This window comes from Misgurnus anguillicaudatus, chromosome 3 (genome assembly GCF_027580225.2).
Source record: "Misgurnus anguillicaudatus chromosome 3, ASM2758022v2, whole genome shotgun sequence".
NCBI lineage: Eukaryota > Metazoa > Chordata > Actinopteri > Cypriniformes > Cobitidae > Misgurnus > Misgurnus anguillicaudatus.
Window position 1 is genome coordinate 1,117,950 of NC_073339.2, and position 18,720 is coordinate 1,136,669.

At 38.8% G+C, this 18,720-nt stretch overlaps 3 protein-coding genes across 4 annotated transcripts in view; 1 reads left to right on the forward strand and 2 right to left on the reverse strand.

Annotated features, from left to right (window-relative positions):
- Positions 1–18,720, forward strand: part of LOC129445366 (basement membrane-specific heparan sulfate proteoglycan core protein) — a 193,769-nt gene that overhangs the window by 39,976 nt on the left and 135,073 nt on the right. The window lies entirely within an intron of this gene.
- LOC129445382 (uncharacterized) lies at positions 451–3,025 on the reverse strand. Its single transcript, XM_055206594.2, has 3 exons — positions 2,411–3,025; positions 1,925–1,958; positions 451–1,757 (listed from the first exon to the last, which is right to left on the reverse strand). The coding sequence occupies exons 1-3, from the start codon at positions 2,654–2,656 to the stop codon at positions 1,330–1,332; spliced, it is 708 nt and encodes a 235-aa protein (XP_055062569.2). The 5' UTR covers positions 2,657–3,025; the 3' UTR covers positions 451–1,329.
- The window catches only part of LOC129445293 (adhesion G protein-coupled receptor L1), a 38,877-nt gene continuing 35,720 nt past the window's right edge, over positions 15,564–18,720 (reverse strand). For both annotated transcript variants that reach the window (XM_055206464.2, XM_055206463.2), the window contains one exon: positions 15,564–17,955. In XM_055206464.2, coding sequence (XP_055062439.2) covers positions 17,123–17,955 — 833 coding nt within the window. In that variant the 3' untranslated portion in view covers positions 15,564–17,122. The remainder of the gene's footprint in view (positions 17,956–18,720) is intronic.

The following is an 18,720-nucleotide window of genomic DNA, read 5'->3' on the forward strand; positions in this document are numbered from 1 at the left end:
TGAGAAATAAGTCAGGGGTTCATGTTTGTTTGTTCAGTGTGGGCCGAGGTGTCATTCTGCGGTGAAGCCTGAAAGCACATCTGCAACTCTGACTGGAAGTGACGCAAACAAATGGCTCAACTTTTCTCCTAAGGGTCTGTAGAGATCCCATCCACAAAATAAAGAAAAGAACATCTCAGTGGTTTTCCAGTTCAGAAATGAGAAAACACAAGAGATCTTCCCTTACTGAAGCCTGCATTTCAATAAACCATCACATGCATTTTATAGCTCAAAATGATTGACCAGTTTGTGTTTATGTGCATTGAAATTTCAGGAGAAAGAACAAGATAAAACGAGATTCAGCTTTTTAACAATGAAAGTTGAACTTCATGTCCTTTACTTAGAGCTTATTTCACAAACTGATAACCAATTATTCTCATTCAAATACATCAGAAAGCCCCCACAAATATGTACCATGAACATTTTACATTTATTAAATATTCTTACTTAGTATACAAAATAAAGCATTTCAAAGCTGTCATCATCATTACATTCATTTCTAGAGTTCCTGAGTTTGATATAGCATTAAAAAAATGCTCCACCACACAATAAACAGTACAACATGTGCTTCCTAAAGTTCATCATATCTGCTGAACTTTCAGTCACATTACAGACTAAACAAACTTAGATCGTATGCCACAGATTTCTGTAATAAACATCGACATCTGCAGCTTCGCACAGTATATGCATTGATATGTGAACGTGAAAATTGGCTGCATTTACCAGAGACTATCGGCTGAGCTTTTTGTCAGGTTTGACCTCTAACATACTGCTTATATGTAGTGATATCTACAAAGTTGTACACTTAAAGTAAACATAAATACATTTCTGAACCAAATATATAAAAACAAAGCATAAATATTATAGATATTTTACATGTAAATCATATATAAATATATTTAAATTATAAATAGTGCTTAAGAGTCATTGGTCGGTCATCAGCAGATCCATGCAAAATGTGCAAACGTCTCTCACGTTTAGCTTTGCGACATTTTGTCGGTTTAAAAGTTGTTAAATAATCGCACATTATTGTATCGATAGCTGTAAGTATTAGTCCATATACTTAATTAACACTGAGCGGAGGATGTTTATGACCAACCGGGTTTAAGGAAACTTCTTGAAAATCTGCAGAAATGTCCTCAAACTTTGTAAGCGCCGACTCCGTACAGACCTGCTCTGCAGAGCGAAAGAACTCCTGAGAAGGTCAAAGTCTGGATGAAGGTCAAGAGGACACAGCAGCTCCACAATCAGTTCGGTTTCTCATGCGCATGCGCAATGACCTTATGGCATTCATCCGTCAACCAGAAACATCCCGAACCCAGAATCATTTAACTCCAGTCTCCAGTTTTTCTGTTTTTCAGTCAATTCTTCTGTAAACTCGGTTTTAGCCAAGAGTCGACTTTCCTTTTTTAAAAGGGTGACTACCTGCCAGCACGTCCGGGTAACAGGATGTGATGCGTTTGAATTTGAATAATCTGGCAGTGACACTGAGCAGGTCAACTGTTTGGTTTCTAACTGATCGTAAAAGATGACGTTGAAGTGAGCAGGTGGACAGACGTGTACGCAATAGAAAGTCAGTTTGGCGTACAGAAAATAACTTCCACTGGCCATCACGTTCAGAACACTCTGTTTTTCCTCATATTGGTATAGAGAGCCGATGGATTCACCTTCTCCGTACTCTATAGTTTCCCACTTCATCACACCTGGCTTCAGTTCACCTGCAGGGCGGAGACAAAGACACAAACTTAGTTCCAAACATGCTGATAGAGCAAATATTTCACATTCTGGGCTAAGCTCGAGGTACAGTAAGTGCATGTCTGGCAAGCTATTTCTTTAACCTTTTTTTTAATGATTGCAATGTAGCAAATTATAACATGAAACTTACTGTTTGTGGCTCTCAGGTGTGCAAAATTCTGCACCTAAAACACAAAGACAGAGAGAGAAAGATTAGATATAGGTTCAGCAGCTCACGTTGTCATCGGTAAAAAAAGTTGGGGTTACAACAGCCCATGCAAGGGCATGTATCTCCCTACAATAATGTCTAAAACTGTCTGAATTAGTTAACATTGCTAAACCAGACGTCCTGTCCGTAAAATGCAGAACAAAATCAAATACATTTCCTTTAGTTCAGCATTTTTAACTCTACATGAATTTCTGTATGGTTCTTTATTAAAAGAATTAACAGAATGTAACATCAAGATTAAGAGATTTTATTCCTCAAAGAACTTCATAGATGTCTTAAACCAGAGGATTAAACGTTTTGTTATTTTTTATTCTACTTTGAACTTTTAAAGTGGCTATTATTATATTAGCTAAAGGCTGATCAATCTTAAATCAAATATTTTACGTTAACATTCTTCCCCAAACTCACCTTATATGAGTTTTCAGATTCCTTTAACGGACTTGGCGCAATACGCGGGCTCACGCTTCCGTCTGTTTCACGGGGCATGCGGGTGTTTATTTCGCTCTCGAGGTGTTTGGCGAAGAGCAGCGCGCCACCGAGCGCGACGAGAAACATGACGAAAAGCAAGACCACGGACGTAGTGAGAAAGGCGTCCAGGCACCTGCCGCGGGGACGCACAACGGACTGACTCTCGACATCTGCGGACGCGGACATATCCAAAACACAACGGTATTATCCAGCAGCGCGTTATGATAACATCCACGGGAGCTTGCGCTTATCTGACAGGAGACACCATGAACACTTAGTTTTTATGCATGACGCCGAAAAAAAGAGGAACTAGCGGATTTCCCTCGTCACCTCCGCCCCCACGAGCGTGCGCGAAAGAGAGAGGCTGGGAGGGTTTAAAGAAAAATCCGACTGACTTTCCGCTTCTTTCGCTCTTGCGCAAGCGGAGGTGGAAAGCGAGACGCAACGCAGAGTCAAGTGTGATTTTCTGTGACTGCCGCTCAGTGTTTCATGGAATATCGTCCTACATGAACCAACTTACACCAAAATCCCTTTTTTTCACACGATGTTGGCGCATGGCGCCTTCTGTGTTTTTTATATTTAAAGTTTAAGTTTTGCTTACGAAAGTCTAAGGTTTTGTAAAATTGCGTTCACATCAAAAGCTGAAGCACCCCATTCACATTTCCTTCATTACGTTTTGGTTCAAGTTACATTTTATGTGCAGCTCAAGTCATTTCAGACTGATACTGGTCTGACCTGGAGACCCACATGCCCCCCCCCCAAAAAAACTCAGCATGCACCTGTGACCTCATTTTCATATGGTTGAATGTGACGTCATGCTTTGAAATTCGTCTGCTTGAAACATTGTATTTACAGCATCACTTGTGTGCATTAGCATAAAAAACTCCATTTTAAAACACTTTGTGGAATTTATCATAATTTTAAACCATTCTCACTGAAAACATTTTCAGATAAGGTTCAGTTTGTTTAAATTATTAAACACTTACTTTAAACAGGATTATTAGATACATTTTTAATATAAAATAAACATTCCCATTTTTAAAAAAATCTAACCTTTTGATTGAAAGCTTATGCATAAATACATAAAAAAAGTTTAAGCGCCGACACAAAATGTGCCAATTGATCTCCCAAACTTTGTGTGGTCAGCTGCATGTATCACAACATTGTGCCAGTCCCTTACTCTCTAATTCAACCGTTTTTGATTACGCTCTGTGGGTATCGATTTGTAATGTTAAGCCCACAGGTTGGGGGCGGGACTCTGGTAAGGGATTCAGATGCGCCGGCCAGTGACTTATCCTAGTTCTCCCTAAACCAAACTGTGAAAAGAATCTTTCACAGGGGGGATGTTGTATCTTCAAGACCTAAACTAACTCTTTCTTTTCTCTTAAACAGGTGAGAAATGGTGAGAACTTGTATCTTGTTATAAGCACCTTTTGTACTTTTGCTTTCCTATGACACATTGCTTTTATTGTTTCCTAATCTTTGTAAGTCGCTTTGGTCTGCTAAATGCTAAATGTATTTAATCACTATGGTAATTTGATTGGATACACAGGTGAGATCAGGTAATAATGATGGTGAAGGTTCCCCTCAGACTCAGTGTTTCTTCAGCAGGAACAGGACAGAACAGGAATCAAACTCATCAAGTTACTGAGCAGTTGGGTCGTGTGTGGGCCTACCGGCATGGAAGAAGAAAGTGGGATTTATTTTCCCTGCAGGCCTCTGAGCCAGATAATGAACAGAAAATGATGTCATCATCACTGATATGAATATAGTGAGAGTGAGTCAGATCAGTTGTTTACCTCTAAAACTTCCTTTCCTGTATGACCTCACTGACCAAACAATGCAGCAATACATGGTATTTGGTCTAATCTCTCTCTCTCTCTCTCTCTCTGTGTGTGTGTGTGGGTGGGTGTGAAACTCTCCGTGTCATTTCTGTCAGCTTCCCCTCTGAAAGTATCTCTAAGTGTCAGTAATGTTTCCTGTATGTTGATGGGCCTTTTTGTTTTATTTTCCAAACTCGTGATCAAAGCTTACTTTTGGGGAAAAGTTAAACAAAGGCACAGTCTGGAAAACCCAACTTTAAAATATCAATGTTATATATACATACTGTTCAAAGGTTTGGCATCGCTTGACTAAAATGTTTTAGCATGATCTTAAAAATCTTGTAATCTCAAGATGAGTGTACTTATGCAGACAATAGTATACTAAACATGTAACATATTAAATTCTTTAATTAGAAATGTATTTATTTATTAAATAGATGACCTTTGGGGCATACACACCAAGCGCAAATTCAACGATTTGCACGAGTAGATTACAAACAAAGGCAATGCAAAGATGCGAATAGACACAAACTCGCACGGGGCGATTCGAATGACTCAAATTGGGCTGCGCTATTCGCATCAAACGCATCTTTTTGGCAAGTTCATTATCTCAAGTGAAAAATTTGCATGACACAAAGTTAAATCCCACAAGTAATCTAAAGCAAGGAACACGATGCTTCACATTTGGTGTGTACACAGTGTAATGTATTGAGTAACTGTCATAATTTGATGTCCCTTTAAGGGGTGGGGCTGAGAAGTAAAAAGGGGTGTTGTCGCCGACTCGAGAAGTGTTTTTTTTTGTTTATGTTAAGAGGTGAAACTGGTGTGTAGTGACTGCTGATGTTCAGTAAAGGTTCTTAACGTTTGTCTGTATTCGTTTTAATTGAAGAATCTAACACACAGCATTAGACTAAATATTGAAGAATAAACAGCCAATACCCAGATAGCAATAGACTGCGAGCAGATCCTCCCCAGAGTCTATTGTTGTCTGTGTAAGTGAGTCTCTAATTGAGAAAAGATGTTCAGATGATGTTAAGAGTCTGACACTTGAACCTTAATTCTCATAGGACCTTTAAAGTCTTTGCCACATCTGTTATTATTACAATGACATTTTTCAACAGTTTGATCAAAGTGAAATGAACATTAAACATTAACAAGTCTTTGTCTTTACAGAATAAAACCATCAAATAACAGCCTCATGCAAAGCATTCTGGGAACCAAAATTTGAAGGAAAAAACAGAAATAGGTTGATGAGGAGTTTTGGTTTGCTATTTTACAGTTATTTTACAGTTTTATTCTGTAAAGACAAAGACTTGGTTATGTTTAATGTTCATTTAACTTTGAACAAACTGTTGCCAGTAAATAAAAAAGTAAAACAAACAGCATAAATAAACAATCAGAGCTTTATCATAGTAGTGTGCCTGTTTCCAGAGACTTTCAGAAACACACTGTTACACATTACAGGAATAATTAGAAAAAACAAAGCATGTTCAAAATGCACACCGTATTTGTCGTAAAATTTTAATTTTAAACCTTATGTCAACAATCACATTTCTGCATTTCCTTTTTCTGCCAAAGTGCTTGTGGCGCTAAAAATATAACAAACAAACAAACCACCAATTGAGAGATTACAGCGTGTTTCAGAAAAATAAGCATCATGCTGTGACATCACATAACTGTAGGTGTGTTGACGGTCAGTTGGGGAAAGCCTGTACTATACATAAATGTCATGGGAACTGCTGCCGAGCAGTCACGTCACGAGAGCTTTCATACTACTTCAGTTCTGAATGAGGAACTGCTTTGTTTCACAAAAACAGACTACTAAACTTTCAACATCCAGAAAAGAGTTTGCTTATTGTTTTGTCTGTCTTTTAACCCACGCATACCTTGAATCTCCAGCTTCTCAATCTACTTTCTTATTTTACAATTTAACAATAGACAAAAAGCACAAAACTGTTTAGTAATATCTGTTTTCTAATTAATTTAGGGAATATAAAGTGTATAGGGTCACTAAAGTCCCGAATTATGTAATGGTTAAAAAAATAATAAAGTAATGCTAATTGAACAAAATCATTTATTTTCTAACGATGCTTTAAATGATGGGAAGCAAATTAGTTCAGTGGTTGGCACCGTCTCAAAGCAAGGGTTAGTGTCTGCCTAAGCCAGGGATTCTTTCTCAATTTTGAAAAACAGCTTTTTTCAACTAAGACAAATAGCCAAATTAAAATCTATGCTCTCGTTTAAGGATTTAGTCATCACTTTCAGACTGGAATGCGCTTCATATCTCAAGCATTCATCGCTGAATCGCTTGCAGCTGGTCCAGAATGCAGCCGCGGGGTTGCTGACAGGTACGAAGAGGAGAGAAAGCATTTCTCCTGTCCTAGCATCTCTTCATTGGTTATCAGTGCAACACAGGATTCATTTTAAGATTTTATTATTTGTGTATAAAGCACTAAATGATCTAGCCCCATCCTGTCCGAACTTCTCAGTTATCAGCAATGCTTTCGCTCCCTTAGATCCTCTGATAAACTTTTTTTGCAAATACCTCGTGCTCGCTTCGCTTGAAATTTAAGGGGGAACGGGCTTTTTCTGTAGCCGGTCCTAGACTTTGGAACAGTTTACCTTTAGACATTAGATCTGCGGCCTCCCTTCCTGTTTTTAAATCCCGCTTGAAGACTTATCTGTATTCCTTGGCATTTGGATGAAATATATGATTGTGCTGTTCAATGGGTTTCTGTATTGATTGAGGTCTGGAGTCATTTTTTTTCTTAACCTTTGTATTTACTCTCTTTGTATATGTACAGCACTTTTGTATACCCTAGATGTTTTTGAAATGTGCTATATAAATAAACTGACCTTGTTCCTGTGTGGGTGTCCTTCTGGTACATCAGTTTCCCCCCAAACCATGCAGATGAGGTGTGTGTGTGTGCGCGCGTGCGTGTGGAGTGAGCGTGTGAACGTGTGCGTGTGAACGTGTGTGTATACTGTAAGTGCTCTGCGATGGACTGACCATCAATAGAGAGTGTAGTGTACCCTGCCTGGGGCCCAAGATGCTGGGATAGACTCTAACCCCCTGACCTATTACTTTGAAATGCATGAATTGATGGGTGGATGGACTAAAATGATTGTGTACTTGCCTATACGAGTAACCAATCCCAAAACGATTAGTCAGACACTAGGTTAATATGCCTATGTTGCACAGTCTGGGAATTTTTATAAGCATGTAGAAACATGAGCAGTTTGTGGGAGGAAAAAACTAATTCCTTGACTTATTGATGCTATTTTTAGACCATGCGTTCACCTAATGCAGCAAAAATGTTTGTGTGTGTGTGTGTGTGTGTGTGTGTGTGTCATGACACTTGCACTGTTATGCTTGTGTGATGTAACTACAGAGTCAGCCAATCTTAGCACCTGACATGAAGTTTAGGCTGGTGGGAACTGATGATTAAATTACTTCTAGACCCCAGGCAACAAAAGCTACTCTAATTTCACAACTGGTGTATATATCTAAAATGAAATGGCTGTATTTGGCCCTACAATGTGACTTTGACTCAAGATCTGATCATAAATTACAGCCCAAGGAGATCATCACATCCTGACATATTATTTGCATTATGAAGGACAAGCAGATTTATGCTATAAAGCAATATAAGCTTCAATATCAATATTCTATGTTTAGTCTCCACTACAGGACACAATACAACAAACTCTATCATCTTAATCTTTAATTAAAAACAATTATTTCAACATTCCACCATTATGGTGATCAGTGTTTGCTTTAGTTGGGCTCTTGACTCTTTGTGTTTAATGTTTTTCTTGGCTGGTAAGTGTTTATACAACGTGAACTCATGAGAATACATGTGTATTTTTACGTTAAGTGTAGATGTACCACACATACACTTACTTACATTTTCATACACACTAAAATGTATAATACTGACATATTGAAGGGTCTAATATGTAAATGACATAGACATTCTGAACATCTCCGTTTCATAGAAATTCCTCCTTTAGAAATTTCTGCCAGAAAATGGCCCAATCTGAACAATGGATACATGTTATGTAAAACGCATCTCACCCCCCCCCCCCCACTCTCATTCAGTTCCCTCCCCTTCAGAATAATTTGCGTACATTCTGCGAAATGTCGAGTCGCATTCAGAGGTGTGCTCTTCTATCTGAAACATTTTGGTCTGTTTGTGTTCTGAAGACGGTGATGTTTACATTCTTTATATCTGTGAAAATGTCAGAAAACATCAAAACACCATGTGGTTTGGTCACCACAGTAAAATCATCTCCGGGATGTGACCCGAGTCTCCACTGCTTTCTAATTCCCCTTTTGTCATCTAAACCTGAAGGGAGAGAAAAAAGTCAACTGAACCCACTGTATGTAATAGTACAGTATATTTATGTTGCGATGATGGGTAAAAATTCAGGTTGTGTTGCTTCCCCGAGACAGATGATCTTTCAGGTGACGAGACTATGAACAACCAAATTCCGATGGTGGCTTTTTTGTAGTTTGGTGATAGTTTTATTGATTACAATGTTACTGTATATTGTTTTTAGGATTCTGTTGATGTTTTAACTTATCTGGCAAAATAAAGTTTTTCTTTATCTTCAGAAATCATTATTTCCAGTAGTAGATTAGGAGGGGTTTGGTGTTACCGCATTTCAGGATTAAACCATACTGGTGCCTTGAAGTGAGAGATCAGTTCACAGCACGAATGTGAGTAAAATGACCATGTTTGGTTATGAGCAAGAATAGGACGGCCAGACTTTATTATTGGTTGTGAAGCCTACAATCGATGACTAAAATCAGACTGACAATTTTGTGACCATGAGATTTACATATTGCTCATGCCATTATATTTCATAATTAGACCAGTGGGCGGTCCTTAAAATAATATTTGTTATTGTCACCACTGAGAAGGGGGAACTTCATTACCTAACATCAGATGAACCTAATTACATTAAAAGATTGCTTTTTATTTCTTGAAACACATCCATACTTTAAAATGTTTCCTGGGGTACGAATGTTTTGCGCTGTAATTGAAAATTCAAGTGCATTTTTTTGTATGTTTGTAACTAGGCAAATGCCATTAGATGTATGAAGCCTTTACTACTCACCATCTGAGAATAGACTATGAAAACTTTAATAACTTTGATATTTAAAGACCTGATAAGGATGAGAAATCTAAATCCATTTGAAAGATTAACCTAAAACCAAAATGCATTAAAGGCCCCACTCTCCACTACAAACTTTTATCTCTCTGACAAAATACTTTTTCATCTCCCTGCACTGGTTTTCAGAGGCGGACACTACTTAAGTATTTTTACTTTCTACATAAAAGTAAATCTTTAAGTATTCATATTTTATCAGTGTTTTTCATTGGAAAACATACATTCCAAAGCATATTATCATAATTTTTTATTCCACTGCATTTCATCATTTCAAGTTTTTGGTTTATATTTAATATTTAAGTACATTAAACATCTAGGTTTTTTTTACTTTTACTCAAGTTACTCAAGAAAAGTAAAAGTACACATTTTTATGTAATTAGGTATTAAATCAATTTAAATATGCAATATAAAATGAATACACAGTATGATATGCTTTAGAATGTAGTGAACATTTTTTAGTAAAGAAAAGTAAATTTTTTCCCAAGACAAACACTCGGATAAAGCACCGATGCTTGAAAAATTACTTAAAATACTCAAGTAGTGTCCACCTCTGCTGGTGTCATGAGCTCTGGTTTGGATGTGATTGTATTTTTACAGCTTAAATATTCCCAGAACATCACACTGATGCCAGAATCACATTGTGTGTTTGGCTGGAGTTCACGCACTACTCACAGCCCTAAACCGAAATGTCACCTGACACATAATCATATTATCTGATTGGTTATTAAAAGAATGTTAATTCAGTAACATGCGATATCTGGCCCAACAATAGGACTGGTTTCACAAAACAAAAAGACCATTCATCTCATGGTTCCAGACCAGGGATTTTCAAACTTTATAATGGCAGGGACCCCCAAATAATGAGCAAGTGTCCCCTTTCCTAATATGTGTAAAGAAATTATTTAAACTCTGTTAGACATTGCAGATGTGTAACAGTGATAATATAAAGACAGCAAATTGTTTACAAATTGAAATAGTTGGCTAAAGATTTGACTTTAACAATTTTTGCTTTGTCTCTTGATATTTTGTCCCCGCACCCCAGTTTGACAACCCCTGTTCTAGACTAATCTAAAAGTTGCTTTTTCAAAGGGCTTAAAATAAACCCTGAATAAACTTCTTAGGGCAATACAGAACATTACAGAACTGTAAGTGCAGATTATAGATTGTGTGAAAAATAAATTATAGTACTGTAGAAAATATTTTGATATCATCAGGGCAGAATCTCAAGTCAAGTCCACAAGCTTTAGGCAAGGCAAGGCAAGTTTATTTGTATAGCACATTTCATACACAGAGGTCACTCAAAGTGCTTTACATAGAAATGAGAAAACAAAAAATCAAAGATACATGAGTTTAAAATATCAATTAAAAGAAAATAAATTTTAATAAAAACTGTTTAAATGTGTGAAAAAGAATAAAACAGGAATAAAAGTATAAAACCGTTAAAAATCAGAATAAAAACAAGAGAAATATAAAATAAATAAAATAGTGCATATATAATATAGTGCAATCAGTTCGGACGCAGCATAGTGCTCATTCAGTAAATGCATAGCTAAACAGATGTGTTTTGAGTCTGGATTTGAATGTGGCTACTGTTGGAGCACATCTGATCTCTTCTGGAAGCTGGTTCCAGCTGCGACTGGCATAATAGCTAAAAGCTGACTCTCCTTGCTTTGAGTGAACCCTTGGTATTTCTAGCTGATGTGATCCTAATGATCTGAGTGACCTGATGGGTTTATATTCAATGAGCATATCAGCAATGTATTGAGGTCCTAGTCCACTGAGTGATTTATATATCATTAATAATACTTTAAAATCAATCCTAAATGTAACTGGTAGCCAGTGTAGCGACCTGAGGACCGGTGTGATATGTTCATATTTTCTGGTTCTGCTCAGAATCCTGGCAGCAGCATTCTGAATGAGCTGGAGCTGTCTAATGGTCTTTTTGGGAAGGCCAGTGAGGAGGCCATTACGATAATCCACCCTGCTGGTGATGAAAGCATGCACAAGTTTCTTCCACACGGTTTGATACAGCCTTGGGCTTTCTATCATGTAATAAAACAGAAATAGAGAAAGATACGCACACTGAGTTCCTGCTTTTGTAAACATTTGATAAAAGTATTAGTATTTTCATAGCAGGAACCCGTATCACTGAGAGTCGTTATCAGTTGTTTTTGGTTCACCTACAGCAGATGGAGGAGGGTGTGTGCCTTGGCGTTGTGTCTGAGATCAAAGAGCTCTCACAGGGCGAGGAGGGGGAGCACTGGCTTTGGTGGTTGTGGGGCTTGCCGTTTTCTGGTTGAAAGCTGGGGGCTCGCAGCAATAGAGTGGGATAGTTTAGTTCCAGCATAAACCAGTTCCTCCATTTGTCCGGAGAAGGTCAAAAGCGGGGATGCTGGAGAGAGGAATGACATATCTAGTGAGGAGTCCTGTTGCTCTGATGTGACCGGAGGCTGTGATATGTTGTCCTGGTTTCCCTGGCTGTTTTCCAGAAAGTCGTCCTTGGGTGCTGAATCTTGGAGCCGTTCTAATCTGACAAACTCTGACTGTGGTGAGCTCTGTGGGCATGACTCAGCTGAGATTGTGTCCATGAGCAGTGATTGTTGTGGCTGCGTGGTGTTTTCTCTGTCCTTTTGCGACATGTCGACGGCATGTCCATTCAGGTGCTGAAGAGAAGTCCTGTGGTCATTTATACTCTGTCCAGGTGTGTGTGTGCCATTCAGGTTGAGTGGATTGGCACACACTGCTGAAGGATGATGAAGGGAGAAGTAGATATTGTCCTTTAGCACTCTTGCACCCAGTCTGTTTGGGTGGATGCCATCCTGTTTAAATAGTTGTCTCTGACTCCAGAAAAGTTAAGATAAGTTGTTGATAAAGTTCAGTCCCTTTATGTTGCAGGTTTTTTGCAGCCATGTATTAAGTCCAAGCAACCATGAAAACCTATTTGTTCCTCTTGCTGGAAGTGGTCCACTGATGAACGGCTGAACTTTCACTGTTCTGAGTGTTTCAAAAAGTTTGTTGAAATCCCTCTAAAGAAGTTCAGATTGTTCTTTGTGAATATCATTCTTCCCCACATGAATGACAACTCGGTTTACAGTCTTATGTTTCATCAGAATGTTCTGAAGTTCCCTGTTTACATCAGAAACAGTTGCTTGTGGAAGGCAGCACGTAGTTGAGTCCCTGTTCCCTCCAAGTAAGCCTACGAAGGCCCTGTATGGGCATAGCCTAAGAGTGTTAAAAACGTAACACTGAAGCAGAATTAAAAGCCCTCTCTCACCATCTCTGTCTGAAACCTAAAATTGCATTTTACATCTTATTTGTAGAGTCATTTTCTTACTTTAGGTTTAGATTTAGTTTCATTTAAAGTCACAATTATTGTGATCAGTGTTTGTTTTAGTTGAACTTGACTCTTGACTCATACCTTGTTCAGTTCTTGACCGCTACAACTTTGTAGGTCAACGACATGTTTGTTACGGCAGGGAAAAGGCTATAGAGCAACTCTTTGATGGTGGTTAATACTGTACATAAAGTCTAAACATCATCTAGAAAACGTATGTATTAATTTAATGTTTGCACACTTATCAGAAGGATCTTTCTCTGACAATACATAGCCGTTTGTCTTTGTGAAGAACTTTAAAACACTGAGACTTAAAATTAACCACTGTATAATGTAGACACACAAATATCAAGAATCAGAATATGAATCACAACAATGGTGACAATAAAATGAAAAGCGTTATGCTGCAATTCATGCTGGGTATCAACAAATTAACACTCTCATCCAGGACTCCCAGAATGCACTGCAGCATAAATAAATAATGAAAATTTGTACTATTTTCCTTGTCACCATTGTTGAGATTCATACTCTGATTCTTGATATTTGTGTGTCTAATTTAAAACACAGTGTTTCTTAAATTCACTAGTTTTTTCAAAATCCTTCAGATGGAAAAGAGTTCTGGGCCTTCCACTGTAGTATTTTAGTATTAACAGAAAAAATTATATTTCAGATGAGAATTTAATAAATAATCAAAACAAAATTAACAAACCACATATATGCCATATATTTATGCTTGATATTATGTACCAAGAGTTGCAATGTTGTCTTTACTCTGTCTGTCATAACAAACATGTCTTAAACACACAAAGTTATAGCAATCAAAAAGACTGAACAAGAGCAGAGTCAAGTTCAACTAAAACAAACACTGATCACAAAAGTGGTGACTTTAAATGGAAAAAAACCTAAAGTAAGAAAATGACTCTACAAGTAAGATGTTAAATGCAGTTTTATGTTTCAGACAGAGATGGTGAGAAAGAGGATAACAGAGCTTTTAATTCTGCTTCAGTGTTACTTTTTAACACTCTGTAAGATGGGACAATATATACACCCAGCAGTGTTTATTTAACTCTGGGGATTTTTCTGTATGAGGGCTTCTTGGGGGCTAAGTGAGGGCTGCCCGTGCAGGGCCAGCGCTAAGGGGCCAACGTTTTGCCAGTGAGCAAACCGGCACGGTGCCCTTAGGCTGGCCCTAAGTGGGCCCATAAAGGACCATCACAGGCCCGCTTGCAGGGTTGCTAATATTTCTGATAATTGAGTCACCCAATATCAGAGTTCTGGGCTTGGATGCACTCTGCGCCAAGTGCCGCGGTCTGCTCGATCTTGAGCGGCAGTTAGCATCAGTGTTAGCTGCTGGCTGATTTGATCGGTGTTCTAACCGGGGCCCCTCTGGCACCATCTCGCGGACCCCCTGGGGGCCCCGGCTCCCAGTTTGAAAACCACTGGGCTAGACGGATGAAAAATTCACATTTTTTGTAATCTTCCAGTCCCAAAAGTTTGTAATTTAACGTTGATGCCAAGCTTTGTTGTTTGAGCACTATGCTGACTTGCTGAAGTAAAAATATAATTATATATAAAATACAAAAAACGATAGAGCAAAGCGCAGAACAGTAAGCAAGAGCGTCCGAACAGTAGCAAAGCAGGAAGTAAACTTGTGATAATCAAGCTTTAGTCTGGTAAAAAAACAAAACATGGATATAATAACATATTGTAAAAAAATATTCATGAAGCTGAATGGCTGCCAAATCTGAATGGCCACACCTTCGCCTATGGGACCGGAGACAACAGCAGGGGCTGGGATATGACTTCCAACCATTTTTGAGGAGAAAAATGTATGATTCACAAATGTGATCAAACTCCTCAACCTGTGATATGCATCAGAATGATGGTGTTTGTGAACTGGGATTAGGTGGAGGGTATTCGTTTCAAATTCTAAAGAAATGAGTAGCGATTTGACATCAACAGCCCCTCCTGTTCACTGTTAATATTCAGTGGAATATTTACACTTGACAACCTTTTCAACTGTAAACGGAAATTTTTTATGCAGTTTTGTTGTTCATTCATGCAATGATAGTGTTTTGTACTTCTGAAAACGTTAACATTTAAAATCAGTCTATTGGCATGTGTGAGTATAAACAAAACAACAATGGCGGCCTACAGGACTGTGATTGTGTGTTCAAGATAATGAGTTTATTAACGCTTCTCCAATAAAATGTAAAAATTTTGTCGCTTTATATTCCAGGGTCAACCTATCTCATTGTCAGGCGTGAAGTGTTTCTTTACAAAGTAACTTCGCCATCTACTGGCCTGGCACGGGTAACAAAGCAAATTTTGTTGTCTTAATGAAAAGTGTGTCATGTAAACATTGACATTTTAAAAGGGCAAAGAAAAAATGTTTCTTTATTTTACTGCAACATTGTCACCTGAGTCTTCTTATCTTGTGTATTTGAAAAGTCTTTATAAATGTCAATTACAACATTCTGATTGGATGAGTCATATTCAAAGTCTTTGAATTATCTTAGCAAATTCTGGCACTAAGTCATATTTTACATAACTGCGACAAACAGTTTACAACGATAAACTCCACTCTTGACCAAAGAATTTTGCAGTTTGTAATGTTTTTAACGCTTGACACGAAAGCTTTGTATTTTTAGATTTTGAATTGTAATGATCTGCATTTTCTTAAAATTTCAATAAAATAATTATAAAGTACTGCGTCAACTTTCAAAATTGTTAAAAAAGAGTAGGTACAGACTTTAAACTCAGTTAGCTGTAGTTTGTTTTATTTTGATTAAAAAACATTTCTTATCTTTTTACATGAAACACAGTCAGACAGACAGAAATGGACAGAGAAAGAGGAAGCAGACGTGTCGTCAGTTCATCTACAGATTCTTTACGATGTTTTTCAATCATAAATCAGGAAGTGAAGAGAAGCTCATCTAGAGACGCAACGTCTCTCAGTTTTATTTACACAAAAGTTCCAGAAGACACAACGTTCGTTTTGTTGTTGAACGATACGCTTTGAACTTCAGCAATATTAAACACAGGAAGAGGCGTTGAGTCAACTTCCTCAAAACTCAACGAGATGATTGGTCGGTTTTTCCTCACCACAGAAGATGATTGGTCTGCGTCTAGGCAGGTGGCATAGCAGTTTTTTATGTCATTTTTATTTGCCACACTACCACAGTCTGATAAAATAACATACTCTGTGGTCTTATGACTTTAACCTCTATGATGAGAGCCTGATCCAAACAGTAATCCCTCTCGAGGAGTGAGTGAGTGTTTGTGTGAATTTTTGGCATGTACAGTATCAAGAGCTGCAGTGTCTGGTGTACAGTTTTATCACATTCTGTAAAGTTAGACACACATTCAACACACCACCCTGAAAACAAGAGGAAATCCCCGTGTACAGAAATACCCAGCCTTAACCAGACTGAAGTGGTTTGCTGGTGTCAGCCAGCAGGTGTTCGGCCAGCAGGTCTCGCAGCATCATCATCGTTCAATAAACAGCCAAACTAGCTTGAGCAGACCGTGAAACCAGCTAACCACCTTAGACGGGTGTCAGCTGTTTTACTTTCAGCTGGAAGGGGATGGAAGAGATAATGGATAAATGCTTTGACAGTCTGGTTAGAAACGAGAGATGGCAAAGGTTGATGTGGTGAAACAGTGATGCATCTGAATGGCAGTGAGATGATCAGGGTGGGTGTGTGGGTGACCAGGAAACAGAGACGTGGAGGAGGAAGCCAACATCATCATCATCATCATCATCTCTGAGATCTATCATGGATTTAATTTAAGGCTGTAGTGCTTTATCAGTAAAATCTCACCATAAACAATCATTTATCAATGCATTAGCCATCTGAAAATACGCAGATGCATACCGTACACCTCATATTTTACCCCAAAATCAAAGTTGTTTTGTGTATGGACCTCTGAGGTTTACATTAATTCACTATGACATCATCACTTTTCACCAAATTATCATTACTGTAATGCAACAGGTGTTGCATCCAGATTTTCACAAAGAAAAATTTATAACTTACATAATACAAAGCATGAATTAATTGTTAATAGTTTTGGATAAATGCTTCGCCAGATGTGATATATTTTTAGATGGAATTTTTTCTCAATACAGTTGAGTACGAGAAGCCTGAAAAACGCCTTTCTTTTGACGACTTTCTTTTGATTTTGTGGTGAAATATGACCTGGACATGTTCTTGACCGTTTCCATAATATTTATTAATTACGATGATGATGATGAAGATGTCTGTCCTCAATGTCCTCCTCCAGATCTGCGTGTCCTGGTCACCAGCGCCCTAGTCACAGACTCGTCACCAGCTGCATCTGTCCATCACCTTCTCCTTGCGACGGTTGCAGCGCCATTCGACTCTCATCACCGGTCCGGCGTGGTGGAGGCTGGTAAAAAGCAGAGACGTGAGCCTGGCGTCCTGCACTGAAGTACAGCTCGTCCGGTGGGAGGGTCGAGTGCGGGTCCGGCCCCAGCGCCTCGGGACTGCTATCGGGATAGGACGAATCTCGGTCTCGTGCGTACAGGGAGGCGGAGTCAGGTCCGGTCCCGCCTACTCCGTCTGCGATTTCCGCTGAGAAGCTCTCCGAGTCCTCCTCGCTCTGGTAAAACACGGACTGAGCGTGCTCCAAAAGGCGAGGCTTATCCGGCAGGCGGGGTTTGTCAGGTAGCCGAGGTTTGTCTGGTAGACGTGGTTTTTCCAAAGCTTTGTATAATAACTCCTCCTCGTCCTGCGGAGGTGGGGGAGGAGGGCGGGGCAGCGGGCGCTGCGGAGGCTCTCTGTGACCCGTCGACGTGGAGTAATCTTGTCGATGCATCGTCGAATTGGTTCCGTTGCCGTAGCGATCGGTGGAAGGACGCAGGTTGCTCTGCACCAGCTCCGATATGATCATCTTCTCCAACGCCGCTGCGTCTGAAAGGTTTCGCCGCAGACCGCTAGTAGGCTCCGCCCCTCTGGGTGTCAAAAGGCCAGGGCTAACTTCTCCAGACACGCCCCCAGATCCCACAGGAACGCCCCCTAGAAGATCAGCGCTTCCTCCATGCAGCGAGTAGCTGTTGTTGTAGTTTCCGTTCAGACGAACTCCCTCTAATCCACAAGACTCACGACTGCGTGACAGAGTGCCCTCTGTGGGACAGAGAGAGAAATCGCAATTACTTCAGCTTATAATGCGAAGATAATTTTGTTCTTAATGTTAAGAAGTCTTGTTTATAGTGAAGAAACAGCATGTAAGAAACAGACAATGAGATGATAATATTAGCATAACATCGACATTAACCTTTTGTATTTGTGTTTTGAAAACACAAGAATCATTTATTGTGTCAATTTCTTTTGATGTCTTGTAAATATAATGTTTATTGCTGCAAAGAGTAAATTAAAATTTGTATGTCTGATTAAAGGGGTCATAGTGTGAAAATCTGACTTTTTAAAGTTTAAGTGCTATAATTGTCTCCCCAGTGCTTCTATCAACCTTGAAAATGTAAAAAGAACTGAAGCATGTGAAAAATGAGGTAATTCAGATTTCGCCTGTTTTGTGACCTTGGTAGCAAGTCTTATTATAAATATTTTGATAAATGATGGTAAGCACACAGTTGATGGTACCCATTCAATTCCATCATATTCTTTTATTCCTACTATGGAAGTCTATGGTCACTTACTGCTGTGTGTTTACCATCATTCCTCAAAACATCTTCTCCTGTGCCCATCAAAAAAAGAAATTCATACAGGTCCAAAACAACACGAGGACGAGCCAACTATGACAGAATTTTCATCCCAAAGTGAACTATCCCTTTAATCTGCACTGTCCAACCACAGCACATTAAATATGATATAATAAATTATCTGTGGGCTATTTTGAGCTAAAATACACACTCTGGGGATACCAAAGACTTA

Coding starts and splice junctions, on each gene's coding strand:
- LOC129445382 (XM_055206594.2), bottom strand. CDS start 2,656: ATGTCCGCGTCCGCAGATGTCGAGAGTCAGTCCGTTGTGCGTCCCCGC. Junction 1,959..2,410: donor AATCTGAAAACTCATATAAG/GTGAGTTTGGGG, acceptor TTTGTGTTTTAG/GTGCAGAATTTTGCACACCT. Junction 1,758..1,924: donor ACACCTGAGAGCCACAAACA/GTAAGTTTCATG, acceptor TCCGCCCTGCAG/GTGAACTGAAGCCAGGTGTG.